This window comes from Camelus ferus, chromosome X (assembly GCF_009834535.1).
Source record: "Camelus ferus isolate YT-003-E chromosome X, BCGSAC_Cfer_1.0, whole genome shotgun sequence".
NCBI classification, from domain to species: Eukaryota; Metazoa; Chordata; class Mammalia; order Artiodactyla; family Camelidae; genus Camelus; species Camelus ferus.
The window spans coordinates 29,108,066-29,128,086 of NC_045732.1; the positions used below are offsets into that span (position 1 = coordinate 29,108,066).

Here is a 20,021-nt window from a genome sequence, read left to right on the forward strand (position 1 = left end):
CAGTATATATTCTTACACAGAGAGAGAGAAAGCCAGAGACAGAGGATGAGAGTACAAATGATAAAGCAAACGAGGCAAGATGTTAACAATAAGTGCCTCTGGATAAAGGGCAAGCTGTTCTGTGTGCTATTCATGTGCTTGTAATTCTTTTGTATGCTTGAAACTACCTCCAAATAAAATGCTAAACGTAAAATGTTGAAACTCTTTAAAGTGAAGTTCTTGTGTGCAATCACCTACTTTTTAAACCACGCTGTCCACTTTTCCGTGAGATGTGGCTTCGGGGTGACCTTGACACCCCTGAGCTGATGGAGGGCGCGGGGAGCGAGGAGCTGAGGCCCAGGAAGAACCCGTCCTAGGCCTGCCCCCTCCAGCCCCCTTTCTCACCCCCTCAGTGGTCCACGCCTCAGGGAATGGGCCATCCCGCCTCCCCCCTGCTCCCTCCAGCCATGTAGACGTGGGTGGAGCGCTTGCACTCCCAGCACGTGCTCTGTCTCTTCTCTACAGGTGTTTGCTTTGACTGCCTTCACAAGGCAGCGGCCGTGCAGCAAACCCAGCAAGGCACCGATGTGAAAGGGCTCCCTGAAAGGCAGTTGGTACCACGTTCTTTTTTCAGGCGCTTGTTTTTCTGCCGTCACCGTCTGGCAGAGTGACCAAGGAGATATAATTTAGACGGGAGAAGGTGGTGGAGGCTAGGGCCGGGGTGTGGAATATTGCAAAACTAGCCATCGATTTTCCCCATCCCTTTCTGCTTGCCCCTGTTCGATGTGGCCTTGCAGATCCTTCCATGCAGAGGTGGCCTTTATTTCACCGCCTCCTGCATCTGGGCTGGCTTTGTGACCCAGCAACCTGACCCACAATCCTTGGAAGGCTTGGTCTGCGGGGAAGGCTAACTGCAATGGGCCGTCCGCAACCAGCAGGAGTGACGTAGTTGGACTGTGAGGCCGTTACTGCAGCCTCAGGCCAGACAGAAAACCGCCTGGCTTACTGGAGTACAAGCCTTCCCGTGGCTTCCCTCTTGATCAGCTGGGCCCCAGCCAGTTGTTATTGGCCGAGATAAAGAACAGGCAAGTGCTGTGGCATGGAACATTATGATAAATTTATTTCTAAAATTTCTACTTGATCTGACCTAGTATGCTTCCTCTCTAAGGCTGGAAAATCATCACTCTGAAAGGAATAGTCCATTTTTTCATTATAAGCTGCTATTCTCTTTAAGAAACCAAACAGTTAAAATTATATGTGGCCTGCTTGTCTTGAAGACAGGTTCTATCTGGAGTGTGATATCTTTATCAAGAAGTAGTCAAGATGTAGATGAGTACCAGAGGGGAGAACACCCCTCCGCTGTATATTTCATGATAGCAATGGCCCCATCTATCTCCAGAGAGGAAAGGAGGTGGCAGCTGGAGAGGGTTTTGTAGTTCTGTGAATAAAGGTTTATTACTTTCCTCTACCTTCCATCAATCAGCTCAATGTTAGGAGAACTAAAAAGGAAAAAGCAAACCTAATCTTTGTGTCTGCTCATAAAATAAAATGGGCAGAATATTTCCTCATTCCTGACCTTGAAAGTAACTTTTTCAAAGTTGGGTAAAACCAGGGAACGTTATTTGATTACACTCAGAAACTGGAAGAGAAGATTTGTAACTTGTAACCTCAGCTTAGACATTTTTCTGCTGTCACAGTTCAAGTTAGCGAATGTTTGTGAATATCTACTCAGTGTAGGGAGCAAGGCTGATGAAGCAGAGAACGCAGAGATGGACAAGATCCAGTGTCTGCCCTCCCAAGACTCACAAAACAACAGAGAGCAAGCAACATACAACTAAAATTTGCAACAGAAGATGTTGGAATCAATGTCAGATGAATGAAGAAACAGGGATGGGACAGATTAATTCCAACTTTGGGGTCAGGACAATTAACAGAGTAGGTGGACTCTGCGAAGGAACTTGGCTTGAACTTGGTGGGGAAGTTCACTCCTGAGAGATGGGAGAGCTGGAGCTGATATCTTGGATCAAGAGGTGGAAGTTGTATCTTTAGGAAGCCCCGGACTTTCTACCCTTAGACTATTAAATGAAAGAGAAACCAATTTACATCTTGTTTAGGCCACTGTTTAAAAAAAAAGTGGTGGGTGGAGGTGTTCAAAAAGGTACAAACTTCCAGTTATGAAATAAATAAGTCCTGGGGATGTAATGTATAGTGTGGTGACTACAGTTAATAATACTGTATTGCATATTTGTAAGTTGCTAAGAGGGTAGCTCTTAAAAGTTCTCATCACAAGAAAAAAACTTTTGAAACGAAATATGGGGATGGATGTTAACTAGACTTATTGTGATGATCATTTTGCAATATATACAAATAACCAATCATTATGTTGTATACCTGGAACTAATATAAGGTCATATGTCAATTATACCTCAATAAAGTGGTGGTGGGAAGAGGGTTTGGCTCAGTGGTAGAGCATGTGCTGAGCATGCACAAGGTCCTGGGTTCAATCCCCAGTGCTTCTGTTAAAAAATAAGCAAATAAATAAATAAACCTAATTACCTGCCCCTCACCAAAAAAAGTGGTGGGGAGGGAATTCTAAACAAAGAAGAAGACATAAGCAAAAGTAGAAAACTAGAAAATGTGTTAAGCAGAACAGAAATGGCAGAAGTCCATTAAAGACTAGGTGGGTGGTGGGGACAGGGCGTGGAAAGGGGAAAGTGAAGAAAAGCTTGTTGGAAAGGTGGGTGAGGGTAGCGTAAAGGAGGACCCGCTTGTGTGCTTCAGACTATATTTGGAAACAAGTTTCCCCACAGAGAATTTTCGTTGCTACTGCCAGGGGCGTGGGAGCACTAGCAACTCAGGGTCCCTCAACCCAGTTTTAGTGCAGAAACTTCTGACTCTCTTGGATGACTTGAGTCTGGGCTGCAAGTTCATGGTAGGTTTGCTTCTGGCTTATGCTGATGCCTAGAGTGGTTTACCAGGGTCCTCCCTTTTGGACTCTGACTTTTCTCTTCCAAGCCCCGAGAATCTGTTAAAGTGTAATTCGCTCTCTCAGCTGCCTGGTCAGGGTGAACAATGGCCCCGTAGAGCGAAGGCAGCTTAGATGCTGCTGTCAGTTTCCTGAATTTCCTCTCAGGTTAGTCTCTCATTACAGTTTTGTTACCTCCTTGATGCTTTTAAGAAGACTTTAAAAAGATTTTGTCCAGCTTTTTCGTCTGGAGAATTATAGTGAATTACCTAGTTCTCCTTACTGGGTGTGAAACTGCAGCTGAGTTGCTACTTTACATTTATGATAAAAATCTGAAGTGGACTCTCAGCCCTGCTGAACAATCCTAATACATTCGGTAGGTAATTCACTCCCTCTTTTTCTGAGATAATGAATTTATACCTTCTTTCACCTCAAATGTTCAGCACCCTTTCCTGCCGCCTCTCTGTCAGCTGGTGCTCTCAGTTTGAATTACTGAAATATTAGAAGCAAAACGAAGAGAATGGCTTAGTCGCTCCACTCCTTGTCACCAGAGCTGCAGCTCTACCTGTGTGTTCTTCCTGTACCGTGGATGAAATGTCTGAACTCCCACTAGGATCAGGTGGTCTCAGTATCACTGCATCCCGTCCCCTTCTGCCTTCTCAGGGATTTTCTCCTGTCTCCTGTATCATTCCTTTTTTCTTTTCCTACTGCATCATCATAAAAACATACTTACCACATATTTAAAATGTCTCCTATGAAAAAAAAAGCCCCAACTATATCTTAACCACATATCCCCTTCAGCTAAGCAAAACTCCCTGAAGGAGTCCTCTCTTACTTGAGTCTGTTTTCTTACTCTCCTACTCTCATCAGCAGATCCCACTGATGTTTTCTTCCCCAGCGCTCTGCTGAAATCTCTCCTGTCATGGCTGCTCATGACCTCTAGCTTGTTAAATTCAAAGGTCAGTTCTCAAGCTGCTTTTAACATAGTTGGTCTCTCTTTCTTGTCTTTTAACTTTTTATTCTAAAATCATGTAAAACTTACAGAAAGATTGAAAGAGTGAACACAATCTCCCATACATCCTTCCTTCACTCAGCTTACCAATGGCTAACAGTTTGCCACGTTGGCTTTGTTACTCATATTCTCTCTCCCATCCCCATTCCTTTTTCTCCTCCTCCTCTTTCCCTCCTCCTCCCCATCCTCCCTCTTCCTCTTCCTCCTCCTTCTCCCTTTCTCTCTGTGTCTCTCTTTCTCCTTTTCTTGCAATGTATATCTGAGTAAGTTGCAGACATCATGCTCCTTTGCCTCTGAACACTTCAGCAGGGCATATTTCCTAAGGACAAGGACATTCACTTGCATAGTCATGTTATAATAATCAGAAATCATAATAATACAATTCTATTATCTAATCAACAGACTTTATTCAAATATTGCCAATTGCCCCAATGATGATTTTTGTAGTATTTTTTTTTCTGGTTTAGGATCCAATTCACCTTTCATTTCATTTTCATGTTTGTTTAGCCTCCTTTATTCTGGAGTGGTTCCCCAGCCTGTCTTTGACTATCATCACCTTGACATTTTTAAAAAGTAGAGGCTAGATATTTTGTGGAATGTCCCTCAATTTGGGTTTATCTGATGCATCCTTATGATTAGATTCACTTTATACATTTTTGACAGGAATACTGCATAGGTGATCTTGTATCCTTGGTTCATCATAAGAGGCACCTAATGTCAGTTTGTCTCATTCTTAGAGCAAAATGATGGCTTTTGAAGTCATCCTCCCATTTAAATTTATTAGTTGGTATTAGCATGAAAGAAAGAGCTCTATCTATGTATCTATCCAGCTACCAATATCATAGGTTTTTATTCAGTGGGTTATGAGCCATTGCTATCATGATATATTCTGACATTAAATTGTCCCAGATTTACCCAGTGGAATCCTTTTTAGGCTGACTCCTATGTTTGATGTAGACTGTATTTTTCTGAATATTTTCTTAATTTCTGGCACACACACACAAAATAATGTTTCAGGCTCAGCTTATAATTTCTGAGTCCTAGCTCTGGAATCAGCCATTTGTCTAAAGATCCTTGATTCCTTTTAGTGAAAAATGATACTTAGAAACAGAGATTTGGTAGTAGGTGCTCTCATTGCTGTTGTGGTGCTTTGCTTCCCTTACAGTGGACAGAGCAACAAAAGAATTGGAGTTCATTCCAATTTACCATCAAAGTATCCTTCCTAGTCTTTACTCAATCCATATTTATATCTCTCTTCTTCAATACCGAGGAACCTGGATCCTAGTATCGTTAGTGTATTTACTCATACGCTTAACCCTACAACACACGTTAAAAATTTTTGGAATTGCAAACCCACACCATTAAGAAAAACAAAATGATACCCATCAACTAAAGTTCAAGTTTTGTTTGCAGTTCTTTTTGTCTTTAGACTGAAGATAAATTGTCAAAGTACTACATTCAAAAGTTGTCATCCCCTCTCAACTCTGTTCAGTGAAGCCACTTTGATAGCTCAAAATCAGCCACAAGAGAAGTATTTACACCTTGGAGATTGGCAAATGCTACAAATAAGGGCTTTTCCCCTCCAGAGTGACATTTATTAAATATTTTCCAGGATACTACTCACATAATTCCCTCACATCTTCAGGCCAAAACTTTTAAGAGTTACCTTTGATTATTCTTTTTCTTACATCTCTTAAATAATCCATCAAATTATGTCTATAATCTGTCCACTTCTGTTATAGGCTGAATGTTTGCATCTTCCCTAAAATTTATATGCTGAAGCCCTAACCCCCAATTTAGTGATATGAGAAGGTTGGGCCTTTGAGAGGTAATTATGTTTCAAGGCCATGAGAGTGAAGCCCCCATTACAGGATTAATGCTCTTATAAGAAGAGAAAGAGACTCCAGAGTTCTCTCTGTGCATACACAAAGAAGAGGTTATGTGAGTCCACAGTAAGGTGGCGGCTATCTATAGGCTGGGATGTAGGCTCTCACCAAGAACCAAATCTGCGGTCACCTTGGTCTTGGACTTCCCATCTGTGAGAAATAAATATCTGTTGTTTGAGCCACCCAGTCTATGATATTTTATTATAGCAGCCTGAGCTAACACAAGTTCTTACAGCTCATATCCTCTTCTAGCTGCTGGATCTCTCACCTAAACCACTGTAATTCCTTCTGATCTAGTCTCTCTGCTTCTGCCACTACCCACCTACAGTTTATGCTCCATCCAGCCATCAATGGAATCAAATCTTATCACTATCCTGCTCAAAATTCTGCAACAGATTTCCTCCCACTTAAAATGTAATCTCTTTACCATGGCTTATAAGACCCTAAGAATCTAGGCCCACCCACCTTATGACCTCATCTCCTGCCGTTTCTCCCTCCTCTCACCAATCCAAGTCCTACAGCCATGGTGGCCATTTTGGTGTTCTTCAAACACACCAAGCTCATTTTCTACTTTAGGGACTTGGTGCTTGCTGCTACTTATGCCTGAAACACCTTTTTGGAGCAAGCTTTATATAGCTTTCTCCATCACTACAATCAGGGCTCTGTTGAAATGTTAGTTACTTCCTTTGAGTGGCATCCCAGAAAATCCCATCTAAGCTTGCATTATTTATTTCCATCCCTCTCAATCCCCTAAGCCTGCTACATTTCTTTTTCAAAATGTTTATCATCATCTTATCACCATCTCCAGAAATGCCTACATTAATTATTTTCATGTTCACCCATATTCCCAGTGGCTAGAATAGTACCTGACACATGGCACTTAATAAATATTTGCTGAATAATTAAGTGAACAAATGAATATAAATTTTTGAGCTCCAATCTTACTTGGATGCTCACATTGCTGAGAAATCATTTTACTTAATTTCTGTTTATCTTCTTAATGGCTACTTCAGACATTTACTTTTCTCTTCAAATCTTCCTTCCTTTTAGCTTAGTAGATAGTCACAGAGAATATTTGTTTTTCTTTCTTATCTTCCCAGAATCTTTAGAACACCCTTTTTATGCTCCCATCTCCCTAAAGTATAAGCCAAAAATATGCTTTCCGGTTGCCTTTGAAACTAGAGTTAAGGTAGCACCAGGGCTGACCTGTACAGTGTCTTTGTGCAAATTAGAAAAGGTACCCCCTCTGGGTGGATGTAGTCCCACAGGCTCACAGTGAAGTGTGAACACAGTGCTTTTATGCAGATTAGAAAAAAAGCCCTAACAGATGTAATGATAGTGGTTCCTAGTTTACTAAGGAGATAATGCCCATCAAGTGATTCCCATACACTGTCAACCTTATCCATCCCTCCTTCCTTCCTGCCTTGGAGGAAACACTGTCTTTAATGGCTTTGATCAAGGCTGAGTTCTCTACACAGGTGCTTCTCCTTATCGTGTGTCACAGCACCTACCACATCCAGTATCCTCATTCTCTCTGGAATCCTGATCTCCAGTCTGCTTCCTCCCCCCGAATATAAATAGGTTCAAATTGCTGTCATCCTAGGGAAATCTTCTCTTGACATTGTCACATCCCTCCCAGCCCTGAAAAACAGCTACCTCATCTGTTCCTTGACCTCCTACCAAGCTTTTGAGAGTAGATTCTATCTCGAAGCCATGTCCACCTACTGTAGCCCTTTTAATTCTAGAAGTCAGTAGCCCTTTCTTCTCTCCTCATTCTCCTTGACTTTTGTGCAGGACTGGGACACCCAGTACATATTCCATTCTTTTCAAATACTTCATCTTGTGGCTTCCGGACCATCCCTTACATCTGACTTTCTTCTTATCCCTTTGATTGCTATGCACCTTTTCCTGATTCTTCTCCCTCTTTCAGATCCTTGAATGTTGAAATTCACCATCATTCTATCTTCAGGTATTGTCTTTTTTTTTACTTTAAATAATCTCTAATGAAATGCATTTATTCCTATATCATCAACTACCACTTCCTAGCCAAGTATATTATCAAATCTACATTTCTGCTTACTTTTCTAAGTGTAGACCATATTTCTTATTTCTGCACAGATATACCATAGGCATCTCAGACTCATCCTATCTATATCAATCAGGGTTTCATCAGAGGCATAGAACCACTAGGAAAGCACATATATATGATTTCTTACAGAGAATTGATGTATTGTACTTGTAGAAGTTGGTAGCTGGTTTCTGTGAGGCTGTGGTCTCTACACTGGGCTCTGGAGCTTGAAGTCAGCTGGGAAGACAATTAGGAAGGGAAGTTGGCTATAAAATGACGTGGGCCAAGGACAAATAGGAACCCATGAGAGAGAACTAGAGCCCACGTTGGTCTCTAATGAACTATCCCTTATACTTCGATGATGTGGGTATCCTATAGGAGAAACTGGTGTCTTTTGCTATGAACTTAATCATACACCAGATCCAGGAGTCGCAGAAGCAGAAGGCAGATAAGGTGGACGGTGGAGCAGCTGCAGGCCCAGCTGCTTCCCAACACCAACCAGGCGAGCCAGTGTGCCAGTGTGCATGAACTGCAGCATCACCTGGTGTCCCTGCACCGACCTTCCAAGCACAACAGAACAATAACACTTTACAAGCCCCACACAAAATGTTTCTGGTGACCAACCCTAACTAGGAACATTTAGAGGAAGGCATTCTGGGAGATAGAGATTAATCTAGGCAAATTGATGTATTACAAAGCCACCACATTGTTCAAAATTAGATTCACTATCTTTCTATGTCCTCTTCCTCCAAAAAGTTCTCTTCCTACAATCCTCCATATTTCAGGATATACCATCACCATCCTTCTAGTTGTCTAAACAAGGAACTTCTGAATCACCTCTACCTTTTTTTCCTCACCAACCCTGCTCCCTTCCACTCATGCCACATCTCATTAGCAACCAAGTCCTGCTAATCCTAACCCATTAATGTTTTTTCATATTCACCCTCTTCATGCAATCCTATATCCTAACCATGGTCCATGGTCATGGTCTAATCCATGAACTAGAAGCACTTGTCCCAGTGTCTCCAGTCCACCCCATTCACCTTCCATATAACCACCAGGATGAACATTCCCAAAGTTAGATCTAATCATTTCATTTCTTTAACATAATGTCTTTCATGGATCTTTTAATCTGTAGACTGAATGAAAACTCTCATACATATGGATTGGATTGTTGTTCCTAATTCTTCACTCTCTTTATAATAGAATTATACATCCACGCCCTTTGCCATGTGACTGCAGTTCTTGCCGTAATGTGAACAAAATGCACTTTCCCACTGACTTGCATTGGTCAATGGAATCTTGACTGATATGATGTGAGCAGGCTTTAAATGTGCTTATACAGTTTGGATCCCCTTCTCTGGCTTCAGCTATTGTCAAAAGAAATGCTTGCCCGGAAGTGTACGTTCCATATAGGTGGTTATAGATCCCAGAAAAAGACATGTGGAGCAGGATTGGTCTGCAGCCTGGAGGCAAACCCAGCTGAACCCAAGCAGGCCTAGCAAAAATCAACCAAAATACGCCAAACCTTGGCTGACCCACCTGTGAGTTAGAAAATAAATACTTCTTGTCATAAGCTACTCACATTTTGGGGGTTGTTTGTTACCAGTATTATTGCAGAAATACTTGAGTAACACAGGTAATGTACAAGCTCTCCACGGTCTAAACTCAGCTGGATTTTTAGTGCCAATCTTAAGCCATTTTCTCCCACAAACTCATAGTACTACTTATTCCCATGTATTGAGCACCTGTTGTTTTCATGCCAGGTTGACTTGCTCGGACACCCAGCTAGTGAGTGAGTAGCAGAACTAAGATTCATGTATGTCAAATCTAGAGCAGTGTGTGCTATTCTTACATTTACATTCTGCTAACCTGTTCTCCAGCCACAAATTTGCTTGGGATCTCCCAAACATGCCTGTAACACGAAGCCTGAACTTCATCTACTTTTGTAGGTCAAGTCTCAGGATGTCTTTTATGTATAATCTGATAATATTAATAATGACTAATATTTATTGAGTGCTATATTGCAGATACTTTTCTAAGTTACTTATTCATTCTTCACCATGAACCTATGAGATATATACTGTTATTGTCACTATTACAGAGGAGGAAACTCGGCATAGAGAGGCAAAGTAGCTTGCAAGATCACACAGCGAATCACAGATCTGGGATTCAAACTCAGTTTCACTCCAGAGCTTCTGCTCTTAACCACTCTGCTGAATCCTCATCTACTGATGTTGGGCCTCTGTGTCCCTGACTGCTCTGCACGTACCGTATTACAACTCTGCACATTTCATGATGATTGTTTATACTTCTCTTTCCCCTACTTCATGGTAAACTTTTGGAAATCAAGGACTCAGTCTTAAGTGTCCTTTTATGCCTGGTACCTAGTCAGGTGGCTGGCCTGTGGCTACTTTAGCCCCTAAATGTTTGTGAATGCTGTTTGCTGTTGAACTGCCTTGTCATCAGTCAAATTTCCTCACAAATTGCTGGAGAACTAGTCCAAATTGCTTTTCTCTGAAACATGAAAATGACACAACATATTCTGAAAGTGATTTATAGAAAATCATATATTTCATGCAGTTGGAAGGGATACGATGATAGGAATTTTTCAAAATTTCCCCTCAGGTACTTGTCTTTTAAACATCAATCAAACAATCAACAAATCATGACCGAGAGCCTCCTATGCATCAAAAACAGGCCAACCACTTGTACTAGAAATGGCTAACTAATTACTTTGTGCTCTAGTGGCTGTATTTTATTTTTTCAGATCGAATCTTGTTTTTGTGTCTTTGAGCCAGTGGAATCAATGAATATGGAAAGAAGTTAAGATAAAATAAAAATTTTACCTGACAGCCTTTTCTGGAGGCTTCAGTGACTCTGGGAGAGTTTATTGATTCCTAAAGAAAAATTACCATTCTTTTTAAAAGAAGGGTGAAATAAAGGAGGATTTAGTGAATAAAAGGAATTAGGGCAATTAGCATAGCTTTTTAAAATCCAGGATTATCTTTATTGATTAGATTGCCTTAGAATTGTTGAAGGTAATGGAAATTACATATGTGAAGTAGATAGGAGTTAGTTCTGCAAACCAAGACCCACCTTTTTGAAGAAAAAAACCCAGGGGTGAGAGAATTCAGTCATGAAAGTGAAGTGAGTGTGTCTGAAGGTTTATTATTTTTCCTTTATAAAGGTTAGGTAATTATAAGCATGCATTGAGATTTCCAAGACCAATTACAAGGTACCTGGTTAAAATGCAAGAATCAGAACAAAAAGGGAAACTAGAGGCAATATGTATTCAACCTATTGGACATATGAAAGTGAACAGAGCAGGTGGCAATGATATTTCATTCTTCTCAAAGGTCAAAGTGGGTACTGGGTTATTTTCTTTCAGTGAACGTATGAATATTTTTCTTTGGTGGTGGGACATTTCAGGCAGATTCTTTGTCCTGACCGAACTGAAAGAATGCATACAACGGGATTCAAATACTTCAGCCCAGTTCATCGAGAGGAAAAAATATAGGTGAGTAACATTTTCTTCCTTAGTGTTGACTTCTAACCAGTTCTGTATGAGTATACTCAATGACAAAAAGTGGATTTTTGAATGGCCTAGTGATTTGTTTGGTCAAATCATACTTGGGTTTTAGAGAATTAAAACAGATGCACATGTCCCTCATCACATGCATTTGCTGTGTCACCAGTATGGTTTGTAAGCCAGATGTGGGGAATGCAATTGAAGAAAAGTAAATCTCAAGGTTGAAGAAGGAATATATAATGTTGAAAAACATAATCGAGGCAAGAAAGCATAGAGGTCAGTATTTTGTTAGTTTGGGTAATTAGAAATCATTTATATATGTAAAAAAGAAGCTGAAAGATGGTGCTTTGGTGGTTCTTTGTGTGGTGCGATAGCATAGCATGAATAGTACACAGTTAGGGCACACAGAAAATCACATTTTAATGAACAGGAGGGAGAGTTGGCTTTGAACGTAGGCCTGCATTCCCAATATAAGTCGGGTATCATTTCCTCAAAACACATGCTCTCATTTATTGCATTATGTGACCATACCTGCTTGCTGCTTGTACATTCATTTATTCATGAATCTGTATTGAGTCTGGACAATATGCTTGGTTCAGGACACAATAACTCTTCTCTTATCCCCAAAACTATCACTCTCATCATCTCTCCTTTTGGAGTAGAAGTCGTATCTGTTTTGCCTTTAGACCTGGGCACAAGGAGCCAGGTTCCTGCCCTGGGACCTGTCCTCTGGAGGGTCCCACTGGGGTCACAGCCCTCACCAAGGGGTGAGGAGTCCATGGGACCAAGGAGATAAGCCCACTGAGAAGCTTAGCTCACTGAGAGCTTGCATCCACTGAGAGCCTATTCCCCAACCCTTCTAGACCAAACTCTGGGTCGGCCAGTTTCGTGGGCATGCCACTTGTGCAGTCAGACAGGGCCCTGTGCTCAGAAAGGTCCACCCTTGATTTAATACTCTGCTATTACTGTCTTGAAATCCTTAAAAATTGTATTTTTAGAACCTGTCTTTTGTGGGTGAAGTTTGGTGGGACAATGGATTTGCACATGAGTAGAGGAGATACACTTTATCTCCTATGTGGTACATCTCTGCTGCTGACTGCCACCCCTTTAGCAAATAGCAAGCTTTGCAGTGCTCCATGAGCACAGAATTCTGGTGGGCCCACGTGTCGGATAGTTTAGTGAGACTCAAAGCAAATGTCAGATAAGTGTGTTACATCTGTGGCCAAGGAAGTAAGGGCACAAACATCCCGGAGAGGCCACGCTTCCCATTTGGACTGGAACCTGCTTCAGATGCAGAAAGAAGGCAGTTAGAAGAAAGCATGAATGACCCAGGAGCCCTATAGTGTCCTTTCTTACTCACTTACTTTCCTGTATTAACTACTTTTGCTGAAAATGAAGACATAGAAGGAAAGGGAAAAGCACATAATTCCTATTCCTTTTAGGTCTTTCTGAAGGTAGAGTATTGGTAGAATGTGCATCTATCCAGAAATGAAATAAAAACGGTTGAGTTAATTTTGTGTAGGCTTTCCATTGTTCTGGTAAGAGTGAAGTACAAATGCATATACTGGTTATAAAATAGAAATTGTATAATTTTGGTGATTCTTCATATGCGTTAAAAGCACTTACATTTACATTTAAAACTGGCATTGCACAATATAAAGATGAATGGTAAAAATCACACTAATAATTTTAAATTTTAATTTCTCTTTACCTAGAATGGCATTAAATAGCAAATAACACCATGACAAGTTGAGAGAGATCGTGGAAGAAAGGAACAAGTTTTATATTTTAGGACCCTTTATGATTTTTTTCCTGCTTTTTGAACAAGGGGCTTTGCCTTCTCATTTTGCACTGATAGTTCATTGTTAGTGTATAGAAATGCAACGGATCTCTATATTAGTCTTGTATCCTGCTACCTTGCTGAATTCATTTATCAATTCTAATAGTCTTTGTGTGGAGACTTGAGGGTTCTCTATATAGAGGATTATGTCATCTGTAAATAGTGACATTTTTATCACTTCCCTTCTGTTTTGGATACCTTTTATTTCTGCTTCTTGTCTTATTGCTGTGGCTAGGACTTCCAGTACGATGTTGAATAGAAGTGAATAGAAGGGGGCTGAAGTCAAGTGAGAGTGGGCATCCTTGTCTTGTTCCTGAATTTAGCAGGAAGACTTTCAGCTTTTCACCACTGAGTATTATGGTTGACTGTGAGTTTGTCATAAATGGCCTTTATTAGGTTGAGATATGTTTCCTCTATATCCACTTTGATGGGAGTTTTATCATGAATGAATGTTGAATTTTGTCAAATGCTTTTTCTGCATCTATTGAGATGATGATATGGTTTTTGTCTTTCCTTTTGTCAGTGTGGTGTATCATACATTGAATCATCCTGATGAACTTATTTATGTTTGTATGTAAATGCTGCTTACAGCTTTATATTTTTATTGCTTCTTTTAGCTAGAAAATCTCCACAAATAATTTACTGTTTTAAGCACTTTACCACCAATTACGGCTATAAAATTGAACTCACCATTTGAAAGAAAATACTTCCGGAAAAAACTAGTACAACTTCCTTTTGGTCTTCATTTTTCAGTACCCACTTTGATCAGCATCATTTGATTCAGTAGTACTGTTGAAATCAGAAATGGTTTGTCTTCTTGACAAAAAAGTCCAATGAAGTTTATTTTGCCAAATGCAATCCAGCGTTAACAGTTACTTCCTTAGTTTAGTTAATAATGTTAACCTTTAAAAAATAAAGCATTGTAAAAATAAAAAATTATTAAAAGGAAGAAATGCCTAAGTTGCCTCAGACTTTTAAACAATTTAGAGTTACATAGGAGACAAAGTAATCCTCATATATGACCTATTGTCATGTGGTCTTTGTTTGCACGACTTGTGTACAGTTTGCACCACAAGTAACTCACCAGGCAAGTGTGACAGCATCCAAGCTGGTCCCTGCTCAGTGAGACAAGTTCACCCATGTACTCTTTCTTGGATATTGCAGCAATGTCAAATTGTTTTACATGTTTCAAATGCTTACTCCCAATTTCACTTATCTCAGCCTTAACAAACAGTTCATGGAACAGCACCAGTCTGGGGACCACTCTTTAAAGTACAGGATTTGGAATTTTGAGAGATTTGATTTCAAAACTAAATTTTGTTACTTGCCAGACATGTGACTATGGGCACATTTTGCAACCTCTTTTCTAACCTGGAGATAATAATGTCAATCTCAAAGGGTTGTTGTAACGATGAAACAATGCATTCATACATACATTCATTCATTAAACAAATGTTTATTGACCCTATTATGTACCAGAAACCATCCTAGGGTCTTTAGTTACATCAGTGAACAAGACAGACAATGATGAGAAGGAGACAGACAATAACAATAATAGCAACAATGAAACAAATAAGTAGATTATAAAGTATGTTAAACAGCATTACATGTTATGGAAAAAGGTATACAGTAGTGTGCCATAAGGGAAATCAAGACTGCAAGGGCATTGGTGCAGCCATTATGGAAAACAGTATGGAGATTCCTCAAAAAACTAAAAATAAACTTACTAAATGATCCAGCAATCCAGGAACTCTAATTCAAAAAGATACATGTACCCCAATGTTTATAGCAGCACAATTTACAATAGCCAAGACATGGAAGCAACCTAAATATCCTTCGACAGATGACTGGATAAAGAAGTTGTGGTACATTTATACAATGGAGTACTACTCAGCCACAAAAAAGAATAAAATAATGCCACTTGCAGCAACATGGATTGACCTAGAGATTGTCATTCTATGTGAACTAAGCCAGAAAGAGAAAGAAAAATACCACATGATATCATTCATATGTGGAATTTAAAAAAAGAAGACAAAAGAGGACACTAATGAGCTCATCTACAAAACAGAAACAGACTCAGAGACATAGTAAACAATCTTATGGTTACTCGGGAAAGGGAGTGGGAAGAGAGAAATTTGAGAGTTTGAGATTTGCAAATGATAACCACTGTATAAAAATAGATAAAAACCAGATTTCTTCTATGTAGCACAGGGAACTATATTCAATATCTTGTAATAACCTTTAATGAAAAAATATGAAAATAAATTTATGTGTATATATGCATGACTGGGACATTATGCTGTACACCAGAAATTGACACATTGTAACTGATTATACTTCAATTTAAAAAAGAAAAAAGAAAAAAAAGGAGTGCTAGGGCAGGGGGTGGGGAGTAGGTTGCAGTTTTAATAGTATGACCAGGAAAAAATTTGATTAGGTAAGGCAAGCAGAATCACTAGCACAGAGCTTGGGTAATACTAAAAGGGTAGTTTTTTTTTTTTTTGTCACAGTTAGTTCATGATTATTTGGTGTTGCCCTTCAGGAAACTAAAATGCCTTTATTTGGGGGTATTTATTACAAATGATTGTGTGCCGAGAGGTATGCATGCACTCATAAATACACACATCCACACTTGGCACTGAAATACACGCATACTCACATGCCACAGAGATTTTATTTGGATTCAGCCAGCTCTCTCTACAGCATATCTTCTGTTTGCAGTCACGATCATCTAGGGGCCCAGATAAGGGGGATTTAGATTGGTTTGAGGGTAGAATAGGATGGAATGAGAAGCTTGCAGAATTTTTTTTTTTTGCTGATTAACATAGGGGAACTGTCAAAAGGCTAAGACCAGCATTTGATTCCGCCCCAATTCTCTGTGTATTTAAGTTGACTGATTTTTCTCTTCCTATGTTAAAGTATCACTGTCTTTTTTGATCCTACAAGATGTATTACATTTGGCAGAAGCCACGGAAGAAAGTATATCAGAGAAGTGAGAACTGTTGTCATCAACTAACCTTCACAGTTGATGTTTCTCAAAGATTCAACTGACCTTCACTACCTTTTCAAGAATAACTTACTCCTACAAAATTGTACACACAGTGTGATAAAACTGTCATTAAAAAAACTCTCAGTATAGATGTGTATAGAAAAAATGGTTATTTTAGAATGGTGGGATTATGGATATTTTCCAATTTTCTGCTATCAGCATGTATATTTAAAAGTAATCAGAAGCAGCTAGTAAGTGGTTTTTTTTTTAATATAAAGAACGAAAATAACCTACTCTTACTAATAACAAGGAGGCTTGTTGTTTTGTGCTTTCATTTTCATCATAGAGGAGGTGGAGGAGTGAAATTTATTGGTTTGGGGGTTGTTTTGAGAATTTCTCTCTGGGATTTTATCTCCAGATTCTCTGAAAAATTCTATGTGAATTTACTACTCAGACTGTTTTGCTGGTTTATTATTAGACCATCCTCCTCTAAACTTGGCCAGAAATCAAAGGCCCATCCAGATAAGAATCTCCACAATGTGCATTTTCAGAGCAAGTCAGAAGCTGTTTTGTTTTAACACTCAAAGAAAGCTTTTGTATTTTCAATTTTAAGTGCTCTGCAGTAAACCAACAGTCTATATAGATTATACAAAAGGGTCATATGTTGGTTTGAGCGAGTTTCTAGGGGAAAAAAAATCACCATTGAGGAACAGCAAGTGTTTAAACAATGAACTGACAGCTGCCGGTCCGTTAGGTCCCTCCATGGGGCCAACTCCTGCTTTTTTCAATTTTGCTGTGATCTGTAGATACAACTCTTTGTGGCTGAGCTGGTGGTGATGGGCTATGTTCCAGTAGCACCTGCACTTATCAGAGCAATACCTTTTATCAGAGAACTCTCACATAAAGTCCTTTGTAAGGAAGAGAAACAGTGCCAGCTTGGAAAGAGAGGAGAAATAAATATATAGCCATCTTAAGTTCTGAATCGGCCATTTAAGTACTTGTAGAATGAGAACTAAAAGCTTGAAGCTCTTGATTTATACTACATTCTCATGGCCATTCTCAGGAGTACCGGGGTCCATCCTTAGCTGAAGTTTAATCCAAATAGTTAAATCTCAGTTTGCTAATTTAACGATGGTATCTATCTTTAAAAAAATCTTTCTGGTGATAGGCTTAAGGAAGCAACATGAAAGAATGTTGTCTTCGCTTCTGCTTCAGGGAACTACAGTCCTCTTAATTTTCTCTTTACTAGAGTCAGATGTTCATAATCATCAGCCCTTTTGAACAGCCCAGGGGTTTGGTCTAGGGTTTCAAGAGGAGAGTAAAAAGTCCTAGGTGAAGACAAGCCTTTGATTCATTTTATCAAGGTCTTTCCTCTCCTTTGATTTAATTCTCTGCTGAATTGCTCTTTTCCTTTAGTCTCTTAGATGTCTTCCTTTGTGATCTCTGGTTTAGGTTTTTGATTGATGTTTACACTTGTGTGTGGGCCCAGTGCTTGCCCAGGCCACATCTCCGATCTGTCAAATCTTGATTGTTTTCTCAGTTCCTCACCCCATTACCTCCTCTCACCTCTGTTCCCTAATAACTCCACCTCTGCTTTCCTAGACACAGCTTTAACCTGCCACTGTCTACACCCAGGCTGAACCTAACTAGGTTTCAGCTCTCCCAATTTGAACTGAGCAGTCAGTTCAGCCAAACAACATGAAATGATGAAGTCAAAACAAAATTGGTCATGTCTCAAACAGCATCCTTTTTTAACCTTTCCCCCACTACACAAATACTAAATAAATTTGGTAAGTGTAGGGAATAAGCATTTTTTTCCATTAAACTTTGTTTTGATGGGTGTCAAAATTCTGTGACAGATTTTTGGTCAAGTTGTTTCCATTAAAAAGTACTGATTTAAAAAACTAATAACTTAAAACTGCCACACACACACAAAACCAAATGGTCCACAAAACATTCCCCTTTCCTTCCTTCCAGGTTTTACGATGCATTGTTATCATTAACTAGTCTTTTACTGTTAAACTTAAATGGCCAATTGAGACAAACAGTTCTGAGACCGTTCTTCCACCACTGGTTAAGACTGGGGTGGCAGGTATTGGGGATAATATTCATTTAGCCTTCTGAGCTTTCTGGGCGGACTTGGTCACCTTGCCAGCTCCAGCTGTCTTCTTGTCCACTGCCTTGACGACATCCACAGCAACTGTCTGTCTCATGTCACGGACAGCAAAATGGCCCAGAAGAGGATAGTCAGGGAAGCTCTCAACACAGATGGGCTTGACAGGAACCACGTCAACAATGGCAGCATCACCAGATTTCAAGAACTTGGGGCCATCTTCCAGCTTTTTCCCAGAACGTTCAGTCTTCTCCTTCAGTTCAGCAAACTTGCAAGCAATGTGAGCTGTGTGACAGTCTAGCACTGATCTGGCCTGGATGGTTCAAGATAATCACCTGAGCTGTGAAGTCAGCTACTTCCATTGGTGGATCATTTTTGCTGTCACCAGCCACATTGCTGTGATGAACATCCTTGCCAAACACGTTCTTGAAGTTGAAGCCCATGTTGTCCCCAGGGAGGGCTTCACTCAAAGCTTCATGGTGCATCTCAACAGACTTGACTTCAGTTGTAATGTTGACTGGAGCAAAGGTGACCACCATGCCAGGTTTGAGAATACCAGTCTCCACTCGACCCACAGGGACAGTACCAATACGACCAATCTTGTAGACTTCCTGGAGGGAGAGACGCAAGGGCTTGTCAGTTGGCCGAGTTGGTGGCAGGATGCAATCCAGAGTCTCAAGCAGCGTGGTTGCACTGGCGTTGCCATCTTTACGGGTGACTTTCCATCCATTGAACCAAGGCATGCTAGCACTTGGCTCCAGCGTGTTGTCACCCTTCCAGTCAGAAATTGGCACAAATGCTACTGTGTCAGGGTTGTAGCCAATTTTCTTAATGTAGATGCTGACTTCCTTAACAATTTCCTCGTATCTCTTCTGGCTGTATGGTGGCTCAATGGATCCATCTTGTTAACGCCAACGATTAGCTGTTTCACACCCAGAGTGTAAGCCAGAAGGGCATGCTCATGGGTCTGCCCATTCTTGGAGATACCTGCTTCAAACTCACCAACACCAGCAGCCACAATCAGGACAGCACAGTCAGCCTGAGATGTGCCTGTAATCATGTTTTTGATAAAGTCTCTGTGTCCTAGGGCATCAATGTTGGTCATGTAGTACTTGCTGGTCTCGAATTTCCACAGGGAGATATCATGGTGATACCACACTCACGTTCTGCCTTCAGTTTGTCCAAGACCCAGGCATACTTGAAGAAGCCCTTTCCCATCTGAACAGCCTCCTTCTTGTACTTTTCGATGGTTCTTTTGTCGATGCCACCACATTTGTTGATCAGATGGCTGGTGGTGGTAGACTTGCCTGAATGTGTGTGTCCGATGACCACGATGTTGATGTGAGTCTTCTCCTTTCCCATTTGGCTTAGATTTAGCGGTGGTTTTCACGACACCTGTGTCCTGGCAGCAAACCCGTTGCGAAAAAGGGACTAAGCATTTTTAATTTCAGAGTCAAAAGTTTCATAGTTTGACCGCAAAGCAGAAAGTGGCTGCCTCATTTTACCAGACGGAAGAGGACAGTAGTGAGTACTTTAATATGCACAGCAAAGGAAACTTAAAATTGATATTATGAAGCCTGCAGTAAGTAACGTCTCCATTATCTAAAGCCCTCCATCTAAAACCCAGTCTGCATATG

General features: G+C 40.3%; 1 protein-coding gene and 1 long non-coding RNA gene across 2 annotated transcripts; one reads left to right on the forward strand and one right to left on the reverse strand.

The window, feature by feature from the left end:
* Positions 1-1,346: 1,346 nt before the first annotated feature.
* LOC116661996 lies at positions 1,347-18,514 on the forward strand. Its single transcript, XR_004317964.1, has 3 exons — positions 1,347-1,390; positions 12,912-12,914; positions 18,249-18,514. It is a non-coding gene; the product is annotated as an uncharacterized LOC116661996 (long non-coding RNA).
* Positions 3,511-19,761, reverse strand: LOC102523286 (elongation factor 1-alpha 1-like). The gene is given in 6 exon segments (XM_032475081.1): positions 3,511-3,522; positions 13,328-13,333; positions 18,353-18,689; positions 18,691-19,279; positions 19,282-19,530; positions 19,533-19,761. Coding segments are annotated over 4 exon segments (1,362 nt in total). The 5' UTR covers positions 19,747-19,761; the 3' UTR covers positions 3,511-3,522; positions 13,328-13,333; positions 18,353-18,379.
* Between the last annotated feature and the right edge of the window lie 260 nt (positions 19,762-20,021).